The sequence below is a fragment of the Falco peregrinus genome, chromosome 2 (assembly GCF_023634155.1).
Source record: "Falco peregrinus isolate bFalPer1 chromosome 2, bFalPer1.pri, whole genome shotgun sequence".
Classification (NCBI taxonomy): Eukaryota; Metazoa; Chordata; class Aves; order Falconiformes; family Falconidae; genus Falco; species Falco peregrinus.
Genome location: NC_073722.1, coordinates 98,797,750 through 98,823,316, shown reverse-complemented (window position 1 = coordinate 98,823,316; position 25,567 = coordinate 98,797,750). Strand labels below are relative to the sequence as shown.

General features: G+C 42.0%; 1 protein-coding gene across 2 annotated transcripts in view; it reads right to left on the bottom strand.

Annotated features, from left to right (window-relative positions):
* The window catches only part of TTC28 (tetratricopeptide repeat domain 28), a 192,384-nt gene extending 167,162 nt beyond the window's left edge, over nt 1-25,222 (bottom strand). The window contains exons 1-2 of one of the 2 annotated variants that reach the window (XM_055794384.1): nt 25,081-25,222; nt 12,651-12,929 (exon numbers count right to left, since the gene is read on the bottom strand). In XM_055794384.1, coding sequence (XP_055650359.1) covers nt 12,651-12,929; nt 25,081-25,173 — 372 coding nt within the window. In that variant the 5' untranslated portion in view covers nt 25,174-25,222. The remainder of the gene's footprint in view (nt 1-12,650; nt 12,930-25,080) is intronic. The other variant, XM_055794383.1, reaches the window with a different exon arrangement.
* Between the last annotated feature and the right edge of the window lie 345 nt (nt 25,223-25,567).

Sequence of the window (25,567 nt, the reverse complement as noted above, 5' to 3'; positions counted from 1 at the left end):
CCAAAAAACCAAAAAACATCCATGTATCCACTGATGCTATGAAGATCTAAAACAAGAAAAGGAACAGCATGGGAAGTAGTCTTTTGACTTCTGGCAAGCTGTCTGCCCAATATTGTTACTAACTATTCTGCAGCAACCTGACCAGAGAGTCCAAGAACAAGCCTTCATACCTCCTGGTGAAAGCTATAAAGAAAAAGCACATCAGTAAGTCACACCAGGTACCTGTAGTCAGTCTCTGCAGCCTCCTGGAGAGGAGAGAGCCCACAAAGCTGGGCAGCCCCCGCGTACGGAACCAAACGCGCTGCACTGGCCCACACCGGTGGGAAGCAGCAGTGACAGACCTCGGCACGGCACGAAAAATGCACAGAGGCAGCGGCTCTTACACCAGATTATAAATGGCCACCTGTGGCATCTTGTAACCAAAACAAGGTTCATCCTTATTTTTGTGACCTATTTCTCCCCAGCAATAAGACAAACAAGATCTTTATTGAAATTCCAAAAATTACTCACAAACCTCCTCAGCCAAGACAAAACACTTATTTCCCAAGGAAATAAATGATCATAATAAGCTCAATGTTTATTTACCCAAGTTTTTCAGTACTAAAAAGTTCACACATTAACGCTGTCAAGAGAGAATATGTACTTAAATTACTTTTTACCCCACGTAAAGTTATTGGAAACTTAAAACTTTTCCGTGCTTCTGAAGAAATTGAAGTCACAGAGGCAAATCAGTTGGCAGCAGAAGTTAGGAGCGTAATCTTTCCCCAGTATTACATACAATGTTATCATTAAAACCTCCTTCTGTTCTCCCCAATTAGGTATAAAGACACATATGAATTTATTCTTACTCTGCCACATGTTCGTAATTTTTTCCAGTAGCCTGAGAACTGGAATGATGCAAATGCTCAGACATTTATTTTAAGTAAAGCCAGCTTTTTTCCTGTTAGGCACTTTGAAAACCAAAGGAAAAACTACTCTCACCACCACGTTGTATTACCTCCTGTCCTGACACCTGGACACAGGTTACCTTAATCAAATCCCCACACATGCCTCCAAGGCTGCTACCTTCCTACCATAGAGAGGTTTTTGAACATCTCTTTTCCCAGTTGGTCCAAGGCAGAAAACACTTCTGCAATTAGAAAATTCCACAATACTTAGACAATGCCACAATAGCATTTACTATTAAACTCTCTGCAAGCCACAGTTTGGTTGTTGTTGATGGTTTTGTTTTAAAGTTACTCTACCGAATGATTCTTTTGGTATTAACATCTTTTAGACTGTCTACGTACATCTGGAGGCTTGCAAAGGGCATACTAGACAAAAAGTTTGTTTGGTTTTGTTTGTTAAGTTTGGCTTAGCGCTGCCAACAAAAAAAAGCAAGCAGATAGTTAAACATGCCAAGTTCTAAAGACCAAAAAGTGCCTGAAAATATCTGTGTGACTCAGACTGTGGAAATCATGCACTGCCCAAGTAGAGGGGCAAGAAATCCCTGTATTGATTGCTACAACAGCAGTCGTAGTACTTAAACTTGCAGCAAATTCCTAAGTGATTATACATAAGTATACACCAGATGCAGCCTCAAAACACAGAGCAGAACTCCTGATCACACAGATGGGTGCAGCACAGCCACCCACAACCAGAGCCACGGGGCTGGGAGGCTGGAGTGGGCACCTCGGGGTGCGAGGCAGCTGCACCCCAGATGCACAGACCCCGTGGCAGGCGAGGTGAGCACCAGCCGCTCCTTGGGCTCCAGAGGTACTCCTGCATGTTGGGCCAATGTATTAACAAATCACCTAGCCATTCCTCATGAAGACCAAATTCAGATTTAGTGCAAAAGAATAAGTGACAAGGTTTTTTTTTAAAAAAAAAAACACCACTGTACAACACCCAAACCCCGGTTCTTAGATGCCTGAGGGAATGTCATGCAATTCCAAGAAAGTACTTCTCAGCCACCACATCTTAACGTAACAAAGTGTTTGCTCACCTTAGAAACACCTAATGCTTTCCTCCTAGCACAGACTGAAACACACCATTAGAACTCAAGTCACACGTGAGACCAGTGCTCCCCCGCCAGTCGCTGCCTGTGACGGATGCTCATGAGAGTGACACTGGAAAGAGAAATCTGAGGAGACAAGTTAGCCTCCTCCCTCCTCCGCCAAAAAATCTGCACTAATGAGTGACTCACGTCCCAGAAATTAAAGCTTAATTCTCACCCATCTACTCCGTCCTGAACTTTTTTGTAATTCTGATACTCTCATCAGCTGGCAGTTTCCAGTCCTTTCCAAGTATGGCTGCACTAATGTTTTCAATAACACACTGGGATAATCAACTGCCACGCATCAAGAATAAATTATTTGAAAACAGTACCTCTTTGCATCCATTTGAAATGTCACCTTTGAATTCGTTCAGATACTTCTTTATGACTTTATTATAAGAATGAGCTGTTCTGTGTAATTCTACAATGTCCTGGACAACCTGCTCTAGCTGACCCTGCTTTGAGCAGGGGTGCTGGACTCATCGATCTCTAGAGGCCACTTCCAGCCTCCGCAATGCTGCAATTCTGCAAAAGTAGAAAGTTTTTTTTCTTTAAGACATTGTCATTCCCCATCCCCCAAAGAAACTCTGAACTCGGAAAATGCTTCATAAAATCTCAGAGAATGTGAAGATTGGAACCAGCCTCCCACAGGGGTTATTAGAAACAGCAGCTGGGGAAAGGAAGATTTGGGGGAGGGGGGGGTGTTAATGAAAAATTCCTTTTTTCTTTTAATATGAAGACATAAACATCGAAATGTTGCTCTACCAAATGAAAAACTGTAGTATTCACTGTATCTATTTTATATTACAAAGATTCAAGTAAAAATACCCGAGAAGTTCAGCAGAACACACTGCACAGGACTGCATCTTTCATATAGAGACCACAGCTACGATAAACACTGCTTCACGTTGCTGGGTCTAGCAGAGCGAAAACAAAGAACACATGACACGGGTTAAGTATGTACACTTTGAAGTACTTTGTATACTTGGACTGACACAGTCAAGCCCAGTCAATAAAATATAACAAATACAGCTAAGCAATTGTTGGATCTGAAGAATTTTTGACAGGTGCAGCCGCAGGCATTTGCAGTGTAACCGAACTGAAAAAGAGGATTTCCAAAACCTGACGGCCAGAGCACAGATCTTTGATTATAATGAGTCTTTTTACCATACAGAATATTGCCACTTTGAATATCAGGAAAAAAAATTGTCATTCAAGCTTTTCTTTTAATTATTTTGGAAAAAAATGTATTTTAAGTGCTACCTTTGCATGTGCCCCATGTTTCTTCAGCATTTATAGATCTCAAACAGCACTGTTCTAAGCAGCATGATACTTTCAAAGAGGCATGCTGGATCACTCAAGCCATGCTTCATATATTTTTAGAGATGCATTCAGGCTGCTGCTTCTGATGCACAAAAGCCAAGTGGGAGATTATCTGTGAAACATCAGCTAACTCCGTAACATCGATTGACCAGTAAGTGACTGCGTGGCCCAAAGGAGGTTGAGACTTCTGTAGGAAAACAAAAGAGTAAAGAGAGAAAGAGATTCGACCAGTGTATGCAAGCATGTATGAACATCAGGGGGTTCAGGAGCAAGATTGTGAGTACAGCAGCATGAGAACAAGGCAAAATACTGCCCCAGAGGCTCTGGACAACTGCTGCCACAGAGCGGAGCTTCCTTCTGTACCAAAAAAGAGCTATCACCACCAGAATTAATAAGAAAAGAGCGGGTACGTGAATATACTTTCAGTTATTCCTTAAGTTTTAGCTGGTCTTTCTGAGAAAGCAGAACTTCAGCATACGCAGCGCAGCCACCATTTCTGACTCCTGTTGCTGTCTACCATTATTTCTTCACCCTGCATTTCTTTTTCTAGAGCAACTCACAGTCCTTCCCACAGAACTTGGCCAGTTTTCCAGCCCATCTGTTTAAAATAACAAAAATCAGTGATAAAAACATCGACAACAATTAAACATTTGTAGTTAGATTGTGACATTAACGTTTTTGTGATGTTTGAAAGGAAGTCTCCCCAGCTAAATCTAGAGCTACCCAGATCAAAAAAGGTTACCTAGGTTCAAGAAAGTAAAACGCTTCCATTTATAGTTGCATTACACTTGGAACATTTCAGCATATAAGCATAAACAGTTTTAAATAAGTGTCTTGCAGAATCTAAATAAAATCATCCCCAAAATACAAAAATGATGGTGTTGTACTTTTGAAGATGCTTGTTTGTCTATAGCATCCATTAGTAACAAGCAGCCAAATCCAACAGGAGTCTGGTTGGGCTCAGGGCAAAGTAAGCATGCCGCAAGTCTGAAGTGACGCTCCAAAGCCAACCCTACAACGTGCAGCGGAATGGTTTTATTGGGGATTAGTGAAAAAACATATCTTACATAAGCATTTTTGTTTTCTTACTAGCGGCAGGCCTTTCGCACCTTTCTGTTGGCTATCACTGCGCTGACACCAGTTTGCTGTAATTGAGGCTCGAATGAGCACACGTCTGCAACTGTTAGTGAAATCTACATTTTAGCACAGAACTAGGCCCAAATTTAAACCATTTAACCCACAGTATATCTTTTTTATATCATGTGAGGCTTAAAAAAAAAATCTCAAAATCAGCAGGAACTAAGAAGAGACAGTTCAGGGTCAGAGTCACAGAATATATACATCCCTCTATTCTCATTCACCACACCTGGTTCATCATCTCATTCATCACACTCAGGCTGCACAGCTGTGAAGAGAAAGGGAATAAAAACTTTCCAGAGCCTCATCAACAGCAAAACAAAGAAAACTGTTTGGTGGGAAATCAACCAGAGCCTGATCCACCTGATTTGCCTGTGGGGTATTCCCAAAATGCAATTTAATTCCTGAAATACTCTGTTACCTTTGCATTTCCCAGTGATATGTACACAAAATATTTTACAAATAGCAGGACATCCAAGCCAACCTCTCAGACAAACACTACAAACAGTTCATAAACACGCGGCCGTCGCACACTGCAGCACCCCCAGTCAGTTATCCTGAAATGCTGCAGGTGAGAACATTCCTTCCATCACCTTCTCACTTGTGTGTTTGGTTTGAAGTTGCAGTAGATAACCAGATGTATTTGTATACATATACTCGCTTATTACTCAACATGAATGAATGCTTTAAAGACAGATTTTTGGGTGGGGAGGGGAGCTATGCTAAAGAGAATAACTTTCAGCTGCTGATTTTCATATCTAGCCTTTTTTTTTTTTTTTCAAATTAAGTTCAAAAGAAGGTGACTGCGTTGGGAGCACACACGTCTAAGAGGAGCTCATTTGGGGATGCAGTACACCACCGTGCCTCAGTGCAGAAAGAAGGGAAACAAAGTTATGTTACTTTAAAAGAACATTGCTCAGATATTGCAGGATTCAAAACAAGTGGGGGGAAAAAAAAAGAAAAAAAAAGTACCTTGAGAGAACAGGGCCAGAGGGAGGAGCATGAGGGACTGGAACTTAAATTAACTCAAAACCCTAAATGGAAAGATAAAGCTGCATGCAAATTAATACACGATGTATAAAAATATAAGCTGTATGAAAATTCAAAGTGATAGACAATTGTGTTTGAAAGCATGAGAGCGGGAACAACCACTTTCTCGCTTTCTACACTGTGTCATTTCACAGCTTTATTTCACAATATTTTTGGTTTGGTTTGGTTTCATTTGCTAGCCTCTGAAGAAAGGTTCGTTTTAGTGAAATGGCCTGGTTAGAGAGTGAAAATACATTTATTTCAAACACATTTAAGATTATGATATTCGCCCATTAACACTGTGAACGCTGATGATAAAAAAAACAAACAAAAAAACAACCACCAAAAAAAAAAGAATGTAAGATTTAACCATACCCAAGATAGAGGAGGAAAAGAAACAAAGAAATTTACATTTAGTAGCTTAAATCTCAGCAAACTTGGATTGAAATTAGTTTTTCAACTTCCTAAGTAAAAGGCAACTGGGTTGTGTATTTAAAAGTCAGGCCTTTCAAATAAAACACCAGCTACACCTGTTAAGCTCCCTCTTCTAGCTAATTAATAAAATTGCTTAGATTTTGTATGCGTAAGTTTCAATTTTCCCAGTTATGTTCTATCACTAAAAAGAAAATAATTATATTTTTTGTAATCTGTGAAGGAGCTTTGATATTGAAATACGCAACATAATTGTTCAGCTTTAACCAGTGCCCTCCTGCTTGCTCACACTGGCAAGCTGCACACACGTACACACACATGTACACACACACACACGTGTGTACCCAGGTGCTAGTAGGGACAGCTCTGCAAACCCAGCTGTACCAACCAACCATATCATCCCCTAAGAAGTTTATCAGCACCGCTGCTTATTTTCTGATATCCATTCCAGCCCAAAATTTCTGTGTTCAAAACATAGTTAATTAGTCCCTAAAGTACACCTTTCCTTGCTCTGGCTAAAATTAGATTTAATTGTGTAGTAAAATACAAATACACATTTTAGAAAATGCAAACATTGAAAATGAGGAAAACACACCACACAAACAAGCTGCCTTCCTCCCGGGACTGCCCATCTCTGCTGTGATTTCCAGAGCATTCCTGTTGGAGAAGCACGGCTCCCAGTGATCCGAAACACTCGAGGAGCACACGGCTGCTACCTACGGTCCTGCTGCGACCACCCAAGCAGAGGTCTGGCATGGCACGCAGCAGGCAGGGGGTGCGTAGCCACCCTGTTTATCTGTCAGTAAACCAGGAAGAGGGACTAAAACATACCTGGCAGCCAGGTCAGCATCTAACTTCGCCTCTGTGTCATCTGACCAAAAGTTGTTTCCCAGTTCAGTCAGAAAACTCAAGTTATATTTGTGTCCTTCAACTAAATAAAAAAGAAACAAAGACTCCTCTGTGCTTTTTCCATGAAGGAAGAAGAGTAACCCAAGAGCTCCAGCTACTGCAAGCACCAAAATCCCTCTGTTGCACTGCTGCTTTCTGTCACTGTTCCATGGAAATGCCAAAACCAAAAAAATTGTAAAATACAGTTCAGCCTAGAAAGATGTAGAATTCATCATCCCCTACAAGCAGATAAACAGCTATCTCATAGTGGTAAAATAATTACAAGTAATTACTGTTTATCTTATGCACCAACTTATGTTAATCACACTAGGACAGCTGGTATGATGAAAGCAGTATTTCACTCTGTCTCTGTTAACAGCTCCAAAAATTAGTAGAGCTTAGCTAATAAGGGTGGTTTTCACAGTTAATAGGCTTGCACTTTTAACTGGGCGTTCAAATGAGCTTTCTAGATACTGATCCCTTTCTTGGCCCTTGCTGGTATTTTATGGAAACAGAACTAACATGAATTACTTTTAAACAGGAAAGTATCACCAACAGATGTCGGTATGTCAGATCCCTTCATCCTAGCTAATATTTGAATTGAAATTGTCAATTTAGTTGCACTGTTAAAAATTTGCAGATGTGGAGACAGAATTTATTCTACCAGTAAACTGTTCTGTCACCGACAGGGATTTTAAGCCTGCTCACCTAGCTTTTTATCACTGAGGCAGTTCTCATCAGCATAGCCTACAATGATGCTATCCTCTTACAAAACATCCTGCTGAAAAGTGTCACGGCCTTTTCAGGAAGAAAAAGTACACTTTCTAATGACATTCAGGATAAAAACCATATAAAAAATTACATTCAATTCCAATTGTATTTTAAGACAGATATTTCACTGGTTTCAGCTCCCAGTATGCCCTTGCTTGTCACAGACATGAAAGGAAGAAAGTATTACTTCAGCATCCAAGAGCAAAAAAGCTGATTTATTAAATAAATTATTTGAAGAATCAGGGAAACTGGGGGAAAAATGGACACTCACCAAGAACAGGAAAGGGCAGGTGAAGAGAAATGAACAGCTCCACAATGGAGGAAACAAGACCGAGAGGGCTGAAGGCTGGAAAAGGAACATTTAATGGGGAACTCCTCCTGGGACGAGACTGGCACAGTCAGACTCAGGAACTAAAGCAACTATTCCTCACCAAACTAACATAAATTCATGAGACAGAATGAAGATGTAGTGGCAGCAACTGGCCTCAATTTGTAGATACAGATGTCTTAAGCCAACACTCACCCTCACTGTGGAGCAGGCAAATTAATAACAAACAGAGCTTGGCAAAATTTTTCATTTTCTTCTGAAACCTAAGTCATTGCAGATGATTTCTGTGGAAACAACAATTCAAAGCAAAAGGGAAGTACTATGTAGAAGAGTGTGAAAATCAGAATTCCAGATGGAATGAACACTCAGAGGATAAAAAAATAATTCATTCAGCTGTGGGTTTTCATTATCTCAATTACTGTAGTAGCATGATGGCTCCTTTTTAAAAGCCAAGACGCGCTCCCTGCCAAGCCATTTTCACGAGACTTCTATCACAACTGTGTCAATGAAGGCAGACAGTGCAGTCAAACCCTGACCTCTACAAATTATTGCCTGTTCAACACCTTACTGACCTTCAGTCCAGTTAATGAAAGGCCTTGAAGGGAAATTCATTTCATGTTTATGCCATTGCTGTAGCTTCAGCCCAACTGAAATCAAAAATCTATTTCTACATACAAAAGCTTAAAAGAACCATGACAATACAAGATCAGATCTCGCCGAAGATCAGGCTTGAAATACACCCACCATCAGAGATGACATGTCTGAGGCACAGCCTCTGCAGTAAAAAGATGCCAGATGATCTGATGATTCACATTAATTCTCATTACAGTCTGTGAAAGTTAAGAGTAGTGCTTCTGTCATGTATGTGGTTATGTAACCCTTGCAAAACTCATTAGCCTTAAACCCAACAATTCTAGATACTTGTATTCATATGATTATTCCTCAACTCTTCTAAGAGCTTGGCTTCCAAGCCATGAACTGCGGGCTCCGAGATGGCACCAGCTGGCTGGTGCTGCACCCTGGCAACGCTCGTGTTCCAGCGGTCAGTCGGTGAGAGGCAAACCCACCTCACAGCTCCGCCATGAGTGACGCACCAGGTTACAAGTTCAGCTGGCCATGGACCTGTGGGGCATTTGTTGGCCGGTGGCCATGGAAAGGCTAACCAGATGCCATCAGCCAACCTTGGGCTGTAACTGAAGGAAGAAGTGATGGGATCAATACACACGTCATCTAACAAACTGCCTCAGGACCACAGTGGATTGTGCATCAAGTCTATACTATTTTACAGCACAAGTTTATAACGGCAGTTATTATAAATATTGTTTTTTGCTTAAGGTCAAATAGATGCCAGAAAGATATGCTTTAACATTTGGAATTCTTTAGAAAATGTTCAAAATTCAGATACATTTTTTTTTGGTTTGGTGGTGGTGCCAGGGTGAGGGGATAAGCATGTTCTTCTTGAATATCAATCGCAGACATACAGTACTTCTGTTGCAAGACAGTAGCTCTGATTCATCTACATATTCTCTTATTAGGGTGCCATCCAAGAACATGTAAGTGGGAATGTTCTAAAGGAGCTCAACTTTGGCTTTTTTTTCTCATGTCAATTAGAATTATTTTTTAATAAATGCATAATGCTCACTGATATGCCACATAGAGCTGAAAAAAAAGCCAAAAACTTTTTTTTTTTTTATTGGTACTCACTTACTTTAAAAAAAACATATACTGTACAAGCAAATCTAGAACAACAAAAAAACACCAAGTTATTAAAATCAAAAACCAAAAGATAGGGTTCTGAATGGGATTCTGGTGGTTTGGCAGAAAAGAGGAGAGTGAGTGAAGCACTGAAAATCTGACAAACTAAAGACACCACAGTGAAAAAATAAAAGAATAAATACAGAGACTGAGGATGGGTTTTATACGGGACAAAGCCTGCAAAAGCTACTTTGACTCTTCTATGTAAGCATTTTGTATCACAGAGCAAGAGAGCCTTTACCCACTGATACAATAAAGCAAGAGCAGACGCTACTTCATCATAAGAACATCACTTAGGTGTTCTGCTACTTTTTCCATCAGTAAGGTTCAAAGTGTTCTGTAAAAGCAATTCCTGGCCTTTTTACAAAAAATGAATAAACAAAGGAATAAAGTTGGCTCAAGATGAGGTGGACATTTAACAGCAGAACTAGAATCAAAGCAGGTATTTCATGCTTTTAACTCAATAATACAGTCTACCTGAACATTAGTAAAAATGTTGGAGGTTAGGGGGTTTTTTGAAACTATTCCACCTTAGTACTGCATCAATACATAGTCTATTATTTCTGTATTTAAGAAACTGATAATAATGCCTTCATTTAACACAACTAGTCTTTTAACTAGTAAGTCTTCTTTTCCATCTTATTTTCTATTTTGATCTACAAATTTATTCAAATGATTAATGTCAAATGTCTTCTTATACTTCTATCTATGACTGGCATTTTGAAAATATTCTTTTATGAAGTCTTTTCATAACTTTTCATCTAAGTGAGCTCTATAGTAAATCACTACCAGACTTCTTAGAAACAGGATACAAAACTAAGCAAAAGCACCCTTGCTTTTATGCTCTTTAATTCCCTGCATTCAGATAACTGACCTGGAAAATTGGAGTTTAATGACAGTAACGCAATTTTCTTTCTTTAAACACAGTCCTTCATACAAACCTTTGCAAAATCTTTTATGCCATTCAGTAACACAAGACCGAAATCACAAGTATAAAAGTGAATAGAAAAAGAAAGTACAAAATTTAAGTGTGAAAATAAAACACAAATTAAACCGCTGCAATTCAAGATGGCAACGCCAAAAAACAGCATCAACAACAGTGAAGGATCTCCCCTGGCCCATGGTCTTCCTTTGTGATTATGAGTGGGCAGAGATTTAGAAAACACTTTCAATAACATCTTTCTAAAGCAGTTTTCTGGTATCACTAAAGACAGAAACTTAAAATGGGAAAGATTGTGTAAAACTGCAGTTTCTTGACTCCAGAAATTCCAGAGTTAAAATACTAAATTCTGAAGGGGGGGAGGGCAGGGGGAGAAAAGTCAGGCTCTTTTCCTTCAGAAGGTGCATCGCATTAAAATAGCTGCAGGATGCTCTCTCTCCTGATGAGAGGATGAGCAAATTGCCAAGGGCAGACAAGCCTAGCAGTCCAGCAGACAAGCTGTCACAGCGTGGAAGGCTGAGACAGAAGTGATGCTGTGTGCACAGATTGTACTGATGAGAAGATACCACCAGCTCTTTGCCTTCAAACATACTCAGACGTTGCAACCCCCGCCATTCCTTCCCAGGCGGAATGAGCAGACACATACCTTGTTTAGCAAGATGATGTCTTGGGAGCTGCAGAAGCAGCAGAAGCTTTCACAGCATTGAATCCTCAAACATATACATGTATCTAGGAAAATCCTGTCTTTCAAGTGGAAAGAACACTATTTTATGTATATTTTTTATACAACAGCTCCCACTTTCCACATGAAAATATACTAGGCAGGCATGAAAAAACATGTGTCTGTCTACTTACTGCAGCACAGCAAACAAAATTATGGGGAGTTTGGAAATGTAACTGCTAAGCAGCTGGCCACTAGACTAATGCTCATGTTTTTAGTTAACAGACTACTCAACATACAGACAAGATACAGACAATGGACCAATGAGAAAAGGAAAGCAAGCAACGTTGATTTAAAGGTATACAACACAATCTCAACACATGGAGCTGATAACGAGTAGAGCTTGGATTTGTGCTTAGAGTACGGGTAAAGTAATTAACTAAAGTCTTACAGAAGCATATGATAAGGCTTTTCTAGAAGCTAATAAACAACTGAAAATCAGAATACAAGACTTCAAGTGATCTGCTTTGAAATAAAAGGAAACAACTTCAATAGTTTGGAGTTCAGCAGATGGAGAACATTATGCTTGCTACCTGCCATAATTTCTGAAGGGAGGAACTGCATGATGAATCGCTCTTAAATTGCTCCTTTAGCTAAAGTGGCTAATAAGACTGTGTGAGGGATTACCAGGAGAAATGGAATCTGGAACAGACACTGTTAAAATTGATTAGCATGTAAAAGGCTGGTCCTGGGCTAGACAAGGGTGACAGTGACTGAAGCAACCAATTCCAGCTAGTGGGGAGCAATCCCAGAAGGAACAGGCAACCAACACCATTTACTCTTTTCAAAATGTTTCCTTGAGTAGTCAGATCTTGCCAAGAATGCTAAGATACACATTTCTTCAAATGTTTATCCAAAATACATTACACATGAACTCTCTTTGGACACTATTTTGAAAGGCCTTACTGCTCCATTACTGATAATCTCCACGCTACCTCTCGAGAAGTTTTTCAACAAAATATTCCTCGATGCTACTGAATGCTGATCGTGTTTTAACGTTAAAAGAGATTTCTGGTCTTCACAATCCAGAAACGACGCTGGTTTAAAATAGTAAGATAGTATCATACCCCCATTGAAGAAAAGTAAGTTTACACAGAAAACAGTTTAATACCCAAAAGGAAATTCAAGTCAGACAATTTTAAACACAAAAGATATTATTATCTGGAGCTTTTAGCAAAACCAGACTTTAGTACAGAAATATATACACTTGTGTTATATATTAGGTGTTACAATGTGAATAATTATCCCAATAGAATTACTCCTTTCTCAGAAGACAAATACACTTTCTTACCTTTGGCCATTTGGGGTTTAGCAGTCGTGCTTTGATTGCATCATCCAGGGCCTTGTCATACTGTTGGATTTTCATGTAGGCTGCCGAACGGTTACTGTAGAGAATGCAGTTCTGGGGATCGACTCCCAGAGCCTCGTTGTACAACACGATCGCTGTATGGAAGTCGCCATCATGGCAAGCCTGGTTGCTCTGGCGAACTTTCTCAACAAATTCAGCTTTGCTCAACATGGGACTGTCAGGACTTCTTCTTCCAACAGATTTTGATCCAAAGAAAGAAATCTGGGAGGGCAGGAGGGTGAAATTGTACGTTAGTGTTAAGAAATGCTACTCAAAAAAGGAAAAAAATCAAAATATTAGAAACTGTACAGCAGAAATTAAAGCCACCAGCATTACTGCCAAACAAATTATGAATTCAGAATCAGATTATTAAAAAAGTCAATTATCTGATTATTGGGGGCAGGGTGTGTGAGGTGGTACAAAAGTAACAGGAAAGAGCCTTATAAAACATACTCCCTCTGAAGGATGTCTTTTAGAAGACATATCGCCTTCTTCAGGCAAAAAGACTAGCTGTAGTCTATTTTAGTACACTGCATGCCACAATTCCCAAGTTTTTCCTCCTCAGCCATACTATTTGATTCTACAAGCACAGTCACCAGGTAAGGAAGTTTATCTGAACAGGTGGCAGGTGACAATGTGAACATGCAGGTGTATCCGAAGTTTGATACACAAGTCACACAGAAGCACACGTGTGCACAGACAATGGAGGAATGTATAAATACTCTTCAAACCAAAGAACTTGCACTGGGACATCCGCTCACAAACCTCTATCTCCAGCTAACTGCAGGTTGCAAATTGTTCATAAATAGGAAGGGAAGGATGAACCCCTGGATGTATTTCCATATATCTGTGAGTAGCAGGGCATGCTACTTTAGCAACAGAACAGTCATCACTGGCAGAGCCACCTTCCAGATTGCCAACTTCAGGCAATACAAAATGACAAAGAAAAGCAGGTTTACGCCTTCTAATTATAAAGGTTATTATTTAAAGCAAGCTGTAGAAAATCCTAGTTCCATTGATTCTGGTACACCTTTTCTCCTCATTTAACCTTCTACATTCCGTGTTTTCTTCAGCCAGTCATCTGCAGTCAGTAACTGGCTTTGTCATGCACACCCTACTCTCTCCCACGGACCTCCAGAAACTCAGCAAGAATATCTTTGTACAGCTCTGATTACAAGGCAGTTGTGAATTCTGCAGTAATTGTATTTGGCAACAGGCAACACGTACATACAGTAACATACAAAGTACTTTGAAATATTCATTAAAGGTTTAGGCGACTATAATTGAGACTGGTGTCATCTATTTCCAGTCCTGCAGACCGAAAAAGGTTAAGAACAACACATATTGTTACCACAACACAACAACTGCAGGGCTTAAATACATTAACAGAGCAAGCCGGGCGTATTTTTAAGTGGAAAGGGAAGCAAGCTGCAAACTGACATCCTGTCTCAAACATCAAAATGGTCTACAGACTTCTTTTTTTTTCGCCCCTTAAGTCAAACAACAATAGAAAAGCATTAAATTAGAAACTACTGATCTCTCCTTTTCCTTACAATTACACTTTTTTTTCCTGACAGGTGTTTGTCCAAACTGTTTCTAAACTTCTCTCCTGAAGAGGACTCCATGTTTTACTCAGGCAATCTCATTACACTGCTTCATTGTTTTCATCATTAAAATATTTTTCCTAATAAGCACCCCAACCCTCCTTTGTATCAGTAAATGTAAAATTGATTATCCTGCCTACAGCAGAACAAACCAAAAACTTTGTTCCTTTCATCTGTGTACTTGTCCTTTACATAGTACTCCTGCTAATATACGCTAATATGTACCTTGTCTTATTATTATTATTATGAACAGCACTATAAAAAGCAAATTTCTGCATCCTTGAAAATTCTTTCCATATGTAGTACCTCTTTAAATGCACTGGCATACTTCTTCGCTACTTCAGTCGAGTTTACTAACAGCAACTTCACATATTCTCAAGTACTGGCAGGAAAATCGCTCTACCGTGAGCAATAGCCCAAACGTTAAGTGCTGAACACGCCGCGGCGCTTGGCGTAAAGCAACAACTCACACGTTTGTGTGTATTTCACCATAAACTTCATCATGTGGTCAGTTTGCTGTGACCTGAGGAGTTGCAAGAGCAGAATATGAAGATTGAGCAGCTACTACATGAGTAGATGTTCAAACAGAAAGATCGGGACACCCTGAGGAAGCCAAGTAGTGACCAGGAGGGCACAGATGGCTGGAGGACCTGTAGGGAAGCAGGGCTGGTGGGTACCCAGGTGCCAGGGACAGCACAGGTAACTACCCGGAGATACCATGAGTCCCATGTAGAGTTGACTTGGTGTAGGAAAATAAAAGAAGCCAAAGGAAATCCTGTTCTTCCCCCATTTCCTTTCATCTTAACCTGTGTTTTTTTTCTGTAGCTTCAGCAGCTTCTTTAATTCCAAGAACTTACACTCCTGCCTACTCCTGAAACCCACTGAGGTTAACAAACACATGGCCATTGTGCAAGATTCTTCTAAAATCTAAAACTACTGTGCAATTTTTCCGATCACTACATTCAGAGCAGCTAGTGAATTTTCACACTGTACTTCCCCACTAGCCTTTGTTCCTAGAAATTACCAGAAGAGTGGAAAATTTGATTTTATACAACTTAGAACCAACACTTCAGAGCCACTACAGGCAAGAAAATCCAATGCAGTCTTATGGAAATGCTCATCGTATACAAGGAGCACAGAATATCTTAACCTGAGTAATATTCTCCTGGGGGTGGGGCGGTGGGGGGGGCAGTATGACCTTTATATGGGGCCTAAAAGGAATTTAAACATATCACAAATTTCTAAAAGCGGCTGAACTTTCATGCAATACACAAGGGAACGCCAGGCTAACAGCTTACAGAACTCTCATACATCATTTTTCAGAAGGATCTGAGGAAATGAACAATCATAAATTAAGAAAAGTATCAGAGGGCAAACACAAGGTGAACATCAGAGGGTGAATAACAGACCCAGTGTAAGGACTCCGGCGATGCTCTGTGATGTCAGAGATCATCCTGACCCACGATCCTTGGAAACTGTGTTAACAAACAAGCAAACATCCCCACGTAGACACCCTCACCCACCCACCCCCAGTTTAAAACGCCCCCCTTTCCAAAGCTGCCAGCTGTAACAGCAACAGACGTTGCTTTGATCTATGTACATTTACCGGAGCCCTTTGGAATCCTGCTACGTTCCTAGCTTCAATAGCTTCCTGCTACAACTCTGACAAAACCTGAGATTTTCATCAGCAAAATAAACTTCTGCAGTGCAAATTCAACTTATTTAAGTACAGGTAGGTCAGGTAGCACAATCCAAATTTCTGGCACAGATAATATGGATAATATTTGTGTGACTTATTTAACTGGTCACAAGGACCAAGTCAGTCTATCAGAAGGAACAGACCTGCACACTAAGGAAGAGATACAGTTATCTTCTCTTTTGACATCTTCCACAGATAGAACTGAAGCAAGATTCTCTCCCTGGTTTCCAAATTACATGATATTTTGTTTGTGCCACAATTAAAGGATAAAAAATAATATTTGTTTTGTTCTCCTGTCTGGTCATGACACCTACACTGTCACTGTGACTTCCTCCCATACATACTGCATTCATTTATAAATACATCAGTCATGAAAAAAATTTTTTCACAGTCATCATAGAAAGTTTTGTCAATCCCAAAGGTGAGAGGTCTCCACTCAGAATATCTGAACTCCGTAAGACAGATAGGTGATATCATCTTTGCAGAGAACAATATGTTTCAAATTCTTAAAAACTATAAAGCTACCTTGATTTAAATAATCAGCTCCAACTTCCCTTAACAGAACTGGCTGCACTGACCACTAAGTGACTTAATTCATCATGATGTGTTAAATACTGCCAACCCCCATCAACAGCAAGAGTTGAAAAAGCAGGGAACAGACTAGAGTAAATTAACCTGACCCATTGGTCACAAACATCACCAGATGTTGTATAACCACATAAACACACACCTCTCAGCAGAAAGCCTGAATATTTTCTTCGGGTTCCTCCTTTATTAGGTTGTCCAGTGCAGACTTCAAGGGAAACAGCTTTGCTTCCAAAACTTACTATTTTGAACCGTTGACCTCAACGTATCAGTAACCGCCCACAACAGATTCAGCCAAGGTGATCTCTGGTTTAAACACTGCTTGTGTTGTTAGTACAGTAAAACAGTTATTTTGTTAAACAATGCCAAGTGTCAGGGTGCAAGGTACCAAACAGACTACTCCAGTTCCTCAGACGTGTTTGTAAAGGTGGCCTCTGTCCCCCTGCCACTGTATTTTCTGGTGACTGGCTTGCATCAGGGACAATGAGAAATGCCAAATGTTGCGTAGTTCCCATTCTTTTATCATATTCAGAGCAAACGACTGCAACATCCAGATGCAGGAGTACCAGAACTAGTCATGAACTTATTATAGAAGATAAATACTTCAAGGAATAGATTCCTTAACAGCTATGGCCGTAACTGCTGCCAGCTGGAGGCTCAGCCTGGCAGCGAAAGCCCAGCCAGCATCACACTGAAGATGCCACCTCTGGCTCGGCAGCGGGTGGCATCTGTCCCACTGCCTCCCCCTGACCACAGGGACCGATGCTGCCACAGCCACAGAAGCAGGTTGCCTGGACGCAGCCTGCACAAGCCAGAGGTACTGAGCACCAGGCACAGGTGCTCTGTGAGGGCATGTCTCATCAGGCACAACCTCAAGCAGCACCAGCAAGACTAAAGAATGCACAAGTCAGACAGTAGCCATCTTTTTGGTCTGCTTATTATGCATGAACAAATGAAAACACCAAGTTGTTAATGATCTTCCCAAAATCATACTGTGAGTCTGTAACAACAAGGAGAATCCGTGAGGAGATATCCCCTCAGTCCAAGTAAAGTGGTTTCTGCCTCTAACATTCTGTGAAGCTAAATTTCATGAAAAAAAATGAAAGTCTTTTAAAGGAAACTATGATGGTAATTTCTGGGATACATTATTATTTAATTCTTGCTATCATGAGAATTACATAAGGCAGCAAAACATCATTAGGTAAAAGAACAAACCACAGAACAAAACTGACTCACTCTGGGACTAAACCACAAATAAAAAAATATTGTTACGATGGTACCAACACACAAAAAGTACTCACTAAAAAGCCATCCCCACCTTTCAGTCATGACTGCTCTTCTCCTGCTAAGACAGTGGACAGTGATGGCAACACACATATTTAGGCTGTGTAACACTTTGCTATAGAAAGTAACCCTATAAAGTAATGCTGAAGATGAAGCAGAGGTTCCTTAGCACAGTGGAATAAAAAAGGTTCTAATGAGGTGCAGAAGAGGATCTAGCAGAGACAGTTTAAGACAGGAGCTCATGTATTTCTAATAAAGAAGATGGCACACGCTTCTCAGCATCACTTCTCCAAACCAGCACAGGGCACCAGAAACCAGCTTCTACTACAGAGGTCACATTAGACAGAAGCTCCCACAAGATCTGCTTCAGATTAGATTCAGCAATTAATTCCCTCCTCTGGGGGAAAATCTTCTCCCTCTTACAGAAGGTGCTCAAGATTCAACCTCACTGACCATTCAAGATGAGTGTTAGAAACACAATTTTCTTTGGACTTTTTCTTTTCAAGAACAAACGAACTCCCAAGCCCCAAAGCAAAAAGTAAGTTGAACACACAGAAAAACCTACATCACAGGAATGTTTGTCTTCCAACACCAAGCTTGCTAAACTTAGTCCTCTACAGAACACTTAGAAAAAAAAAAAGAAAGAAGCAAGTGCCCATACACGCGGAAAGATCTGACTGCCTGAACAGCACTTCGCTATCCAGAAAACAGCAGGGAGTAGATTCCCATTGACTTCCAGTTAGATGAGTGAGAAGAGATAACAGCAAATCCAAATTCTGCTCCAAGACAAGAGGACAAGGGAAAACAACGTGGTACAACAGCATGAAGAGAATGCTTCATCAAAGAACAATGAATCTTACACCTCTCAGCTTGTATGTAATCCATCTTCTTTAATGCCACACAATTCAAATAAACATGGTTTATATAGATGATGTCTTGGGTGGCAAGTCCATAATTAAGACACCTTTTAAAAAAAAAAAATCCTTTGTAACTTTCACAAATACTTTAAGTGGGATACTCAGCATTTTTATATTTAAATTATCGAAATAGCTCAGGATCATCAATGAAGCATTAGTAAGAGGAAAAACTAAAAGAGGCAAGCAGAAAAACTGGCATTCCAAATGGACTCTGAAAAAAGTGACAGTTACTTATTCTAAATATGCGTTTCCAAAATCAGCTTAAATCTGTAACTGAGCTTTCCTTTCTACGAAAACATCTGTAGAACATCTTGTATTTCGATCTGTAAAATGGCTTTATGTTTTTTTCACTCCATATTCTGGGATATTATTGTTTTTCTGTAACAGAAACTGTCTTCCACAAGAGTCCAAGAGCAGATAAAGAACATGAAGTTTCTCCCTGTAGCCTCCCCCCTAGCAGCTAGCACTCAGCGAGTCCATACTACGCCTCTGAGCAGACACGGAGCTTTGCCAAGCCACATGCAACCTTCACCCAGTCGGAAGAGACTTTTAACAGAAACAGTGTGGGAAGAAATGGAAGGCCACTGACTCTGAAAGTCTAAGCCACCGTCAGATGTGCACAACAGCTATCCAGGCTGCTAGATTTTTCTAAGCTGGATTTTGTCTTCACAAACTGTTATGAAATACTGCTGAGAGTACGTCCCCACAGACACAAAGAAAACATCTCCTTAAGTCTCAGCAAGATAATATATACACCCCGTAAGCGGGGCATCAACAACCTGGTCAGTGACTATTCCCCATCCTTAAACCTTCAGGTAAAGGAAACACCACTCGATGGGCAGTTACCGAAGGGTCCCTGGAAAACAGTCACTCACCCTGCAGACTGCTGGCTAAAATACGCCCGTGCAATGCCAATGCCTCAATGAAAACACAAACCCTGCCGCCACCCAAGAGGCATACTGATGAAGTTACCTTCCACCTAGTAGAAGCAATACAAAGGAAATCCTGCAAACTTCTGTTGCTTCGACCATTTCCATTGTCCTGCAGTTTCTGAAGTCTAGCATTTACTCTGTGTTAATTATCAGGGTATCTAAACTGACACCTATTTTAGTCTAAAGTACTCCGACAAGTGTCAGTAAGTATTATTCTGACAGATAGGCGTTTAATTTTCCCTGGAAAATCCACATTATAGGGGAAAAAAACCACACCAAGTTAGATTTTCACAAAGTAATAAGTAAAACAGAAGTCAAACTTCCAACCTCTAAAATAAAGTTCCAAAAGGGATTTGTTAGATGCTCATGAAAATCTACTTTTATATCATAAAAAAGCTATAACTTATATAAAAGCATAAATAAATCAAAAGGAATAAATACCTTGAACATAAAACCACAGCTTACAGTACTATTCTATAAAAAAATACCAACCACATTTTAGCAAGTTTCCTAATGGAATATATGTCTAGGCTTCTGGAGCATATTGTTCTGCTAATGTTCTACCAATTCGGTTTTTCATTGTCATTAGAGACAGAAATATTTTAAATACAAACTTATCAACAGGAAGAAAACTGGTATTTTTTCAGACTGGCGTCTATACAAAATTTTCTAAAGAAAAAGATGTCTTTTCTAAAGAATTTTCTAAAAATGAGAAGCAACTGTGAGCTTCCAATACTGAACTTGGAGAGATACACAATTGTAACATCAGTTAGATCAACTTTAATTTGAGCTATGCTACATGTTGCTAAAAATTGTAACAACTATGAAATTCATAGCTAAATTTAAACAGTACTCCTTGGTTCATACATAATTTTAAAAATTAAAGGTTATGCAGACCAAATTATGCCCTCACACTTCCACAAAACACTCCAGTTAAGAAACAATATTCTATTTTCAAGTAAATACTCCAAAACCAAGAAAAGAACTAAGTTGTACAGATGCTATTTTTGAATACTACTGAGAAACCAGCCTGATTTCACTGCAAACACACTCTAAAATACTATTTGGATCATGTGTGCAATGCAATCTGTTCACACATCTGGGGCCAAATGTAATTATTTGCAATAACTGAAAAGCTATGACCAATATGCATCAAATTATTGCAAATTCTTTATTCCCATCTTCCTCAAATAGGTGACTTCAAAGCTCTTCTCAGTCCTTAAGAAGTATTTCAAGAAACTATTAGACCAACTAATGATGAGTAAGGAGATGGCCAAAAGAGACCATGACCATCTTGCTATATATAACTTTCTATAAAAAGTTCTTCAGGCACGATAGGTCAGCCTCTGTTATAGCTGCTCTCCCTCTCCCAGTTTTCTGATTATTATACCTACTGGTTACACAGCACAAGGTCCTTGAACCTTCTGGACCGCATTGTACTAAGAGATAATTAAAAATATGGTCCTTTTCATAAGATGAGCAGTCTCACAACACAGGATTATTTTATTTTCCATCATATATACTATTCATTATGTATAATTAAACCCTTCTTTTGTGAACTTCCAAGAGAACTGGAAGCAGGTTAATGTTTCAAACCTTCCATCAGTTACATGGAGAGCTTGCTAAGAGGGATATATATTTCCCAACACACAACTGGTCAGGCAGGGTCCTTTGGGTTTTACCTTATTCTAAAGGATTAACCACCAAATAAATATCTGGAGACAATTTATCTAAACTCTAAAAGGGCATCCTGCAGCCTCTCAGGCATCTGCTGGTGTCTCAGGTGTTTCTCGATCACGGTCATGCATCCAACCAGACTAGGAAATGTATACAAAGGTGTATTGGCAAGGACATTATCAAGAGAGATAGCATGAGCGTGGGCATCATTCACAAATTTCTGGGCAAATCTGCCTAATGAATTCAAGCCATTGGCAACACATTTGTCTTTCTCATTTTCTGACTGTGGCATATAATTTTCGGGGCTTCTCAGAGACCTAACCCAAACTGCTTTGTGCAGCGCACAGGTGAGCTACTGGAACTGTACGCCAAGGAGGCAAAGTTGATAATCATAAAACAAGGGCCCAGAGCACAGAAGAATATTCAGTATATTCTGGGAAATAAATAGCAGGTGACACTCAGTGTCAGTAAATACAAAGTGATCGGGGAAAAAAAATAATCCTTAGCTGTTATTACAATAACTGACCCCAAAGATACCCTTACCCCTCACAAAAGACATTTTAAGAGTCCTTGGAGAAATTCTCCTGGAAACACTGTCTCTGTGCTCATGAACAGCCAAAGAAACAAGTAATATAATGAGAATCTTTGGGAAAGGAGAAACAGGAAACAATTATGCCGTTCTAAAAACCTGCAGTAGGAAGTGCATTTTGAATGTCACGTCCAGTTTCATTACCACCAGCACACAAGCACATAAAGATACATTAGTAGAAGAGGTAAGAGATGGGTAACAGATAACCAGATAGGAATCCATCTCCATTTCCAAAGAGAGACTAAGACAGACGATGAAAGTTAGAAAAGAATTCAAGGGAGTAAGTCAAAGGTCTATAGAAATTTGGAAAAGCACAGGGAAAATACAATTGTTCATTATTTCACAGAAACAGAGAGGCATCGAACAGGCAGAAGATAAAAGAACACCAACTGAAGTAAGCTTACACATGCAGTGCAGTTAGAATGCAGAATTATCCCAGGTGTCACAAATGACAATAGTAATAATGGCTTCAAAAAAAGTAATTAAAAGCATGAAAGAAATTCACAAAGTCTATTGAACATGGAATTGAAATTATGCATACATCTTGAATGTTCAGTAAGTTCTAACTGAACTCTCAAGTGCTGTAAAGAACATTAAATTTTTTCAGAAAACTCACTCTGAAGTAAAGAACAGTGCTTTCATCATGCCTTGTGTGACACATTTACACAGCCTGCAAAACGACTCAAACTGAACGGGGGATACTTAGCTTTTTCCTCTCCTCAGAAAAAACTAAAATCTAGCTTAATTGGTCTCAGAGATAACCTTCAAAAGTAAATTAATAACTGAAAACTCAAGTTTGTATCTGAGCATGCTGAAAGCCCAAAACAAACTCAAAAGTTCCAATTTTCCAGGTCCTTGCTAATCTCATTAAAGAGCCCCTTTACAGATCAGGAACAGTCCCTCAACATCAACATACAGTATATTAGTGTCAATCGTTTCAAAGGAACAATACGAACGAGTCAAAATTCTTAAAGAATGGAAGAAACAGAGTGAAAACACAGCACAGAAGTGGAAAGTAATGCAAAAATTGAGATGAAGAATGAGAAAAGAAAGCAGAAAGGGGCTAGTTTTCTCATTAAGAGATAGCCAGTACGACGCCAAAACATAGAAAAGAAATAAAAGTTGACATCCTCAGTCTAAAGAGTCATTTGCTCCCACAGCCACCCAACAGACGTATCATTAATGCAAAAGAAAGATCTAATGTAAGCTAAAGGGAGCACAAAACCTTGAATTTAGTTATCGTTAATAATAACAAACTATAAATTATCAATGAGGAATCTGACCTTTTCTGCTAAACCGTCAGTTAGCCGCAGGGAGACAGACACAATAACGATGGACTGACAGAGCAGTAATACAGCAAAAGCTGGGGCTGAACAGGACAGTCGCTTCAGGAAGACTTGTCAGTGCAGCAGGTGTACGTGCTCCCCGGATTTTGTTGTCTGCGACAAACTGTTCAATTGTAATACAACTGTTGTCTTCTCTGCGAGGACGTGTGCCGTCTAGAAGCGCAGGTCTGTCAGCACAAGGGCAGTAGCTGCGTCCCCCGTGCACAGGTAGGTCGGCACTTCACCTGCAACCTCTCCGTTATCTCAAGTGACCTGCCCAGCAGGAATGGAAGCAACTGGTATCCAGGTGGGGAGGAAAGGATATGCAGTGGACGAGGAAGAGGCTTTCAACATGTAATACAGTGAGGCAGCCAGAAAATGAGACTCGATCAATACGCAGCAGAAATATATACAGACTGCTACTGTCACAGCAGTGGATTTTGGCTCTTAAAAATTAAGATATGGATAGTACAGAATATGAGTAATAATAATAATTATTGATGCTATCACTAGTAACAATGATTACTCTTACATATTATCACAACCCAGGACTTCAAAAAAACATGACTGTCTGTTCAGACCAGACAACCCTCCCTCCCCAAACAAAGGGAAGGTTTCCAACCCTACTGCTGACAAAAATCTTCTGATATTCAATGCATACCCACTCATCCATTTGCCAAAAAACTCTTTCCGAAGAGCATATAAAGGGTTTAATTAGCACCTGAAGAGCTCTTGTTCAGTACCAGCAGAAAGCGCAAGAGGAATGACGTTGTCTGAGATGGTGCAAACCTCCAAGAAAAATGAAAGACATCCAAAAATAAACATAAATAGCTCTAAGGAAAGAAGAAGAGGAAGGACAAGAAGGCTTCGATACCCAGCCATTTGAACTCTACTGGGAACAACCAGGGACATCCCTACGGCTGCAACATCAAACTGCAGGCGCAACAGGGATAATACATCTCATCCCTACAGGTCGTGAACGAACAGAACCGCGTTAATGACATCTGCTGTCATCCCAGACGCACCGACTGCATCCAGCCTCCAGATGCCAAACCCTGGCAGTAACAAAGCCTTTACAACCGAGTTACCCACAACTTTCCCAGCGGCCGGCAAGCCCAGCGCCGTGCCGGCTGCCCGCAGCGGGGCTCCCGCAGCCCCCCCGGCACTCACCGGCAGGCCGCAGGGTTCGGCGCGGTAGCCCAGGCTCTGCTGCCCGGGGGCCGGCAGTGCGCCCCTCGCCAGCCGCGCTCCGCCCGCTGCCCGCTCCGGCGGGCCGACGGCGAAAGCACGGACACGGCCACAGCGCCCGCGGGCGGCAGCGGGTCCCAGGTCCCAGCCCCGCAGCCCCGGGGCAGGACGGCCGGGCCCGCGGGGCTGGGCGGGCGGCCCGGGCCCGCCGGCCGAGGCCCCCGGGGAGGCAGCGCCGCCCGGCAAAGAGGAGCCGGGCGGAGGGAGCCGAGCGCTCGGGCCAGGCGCCCGCGGCGGCACTCGCGGCCTGGCGGCCCCGCAGCCGCGCCGGTCGCCCGCCGGCGCCTCCCCCCGGCCCGCACGGGGAGCTGCCCCCCGCCTCACGCCCCGCCGGCCGCGGGGCCTGCGCCCGCCCCTGGGCTCCCCCTCCGGGCCGGGACGGCGGCCCGCCCGCGCCCCAAAACTTCCCTCCGACGGGCGCGGGCAGCGATCGCGCACGGCCCGGCGCCTTCCCGCCTGCTCGGCCGGGCCGCGGGGCCGCTCCCGCCCGCCGCCCGCCCGGCGTCAACTCACCCGGGGAGGCTCCGCGTCCCGCTCCCGCCGCCGCCGAGCCCGGCCCCCCGCTACGGCCCCCGGCGGGGCGGGCGGCGGCGCCTGTTGCTCCATCGCGCTCCTCCTCCTCCTCCTCCTCGGGGGGCCGCCGCCGCCCCCCGCCGGGCCGATCCCACTCCGGCCCGCGGCGCCACGTTCCGGGCCCGGCTCTGAGGGAACCGCACTGCCCCCAGCCACGCCTCCGGGGCCGGGCTCCGGTCGGACCCCGCACACCCCCCGCCCGACGGCGCCAGGCCCGCTCCGCGCCGGACGTCCTGCGGCGGGACCGCGGCCTCCCCCCGCCCCGGGCGGGTCCTGCTGCCCCGGGCCCTGCGCGCCGAGCGGCACCCGGCGGGGGGGTGAGCCGGGCCCCGCGGACGCGGCCCGCTGCCCCTTCAGCCGCCCCGCACGCAGCGCGGCCCCCGGTGCAGGCTGGCTCCCCGGGGCGGCCCGGGCCCTGCCTGAGGTG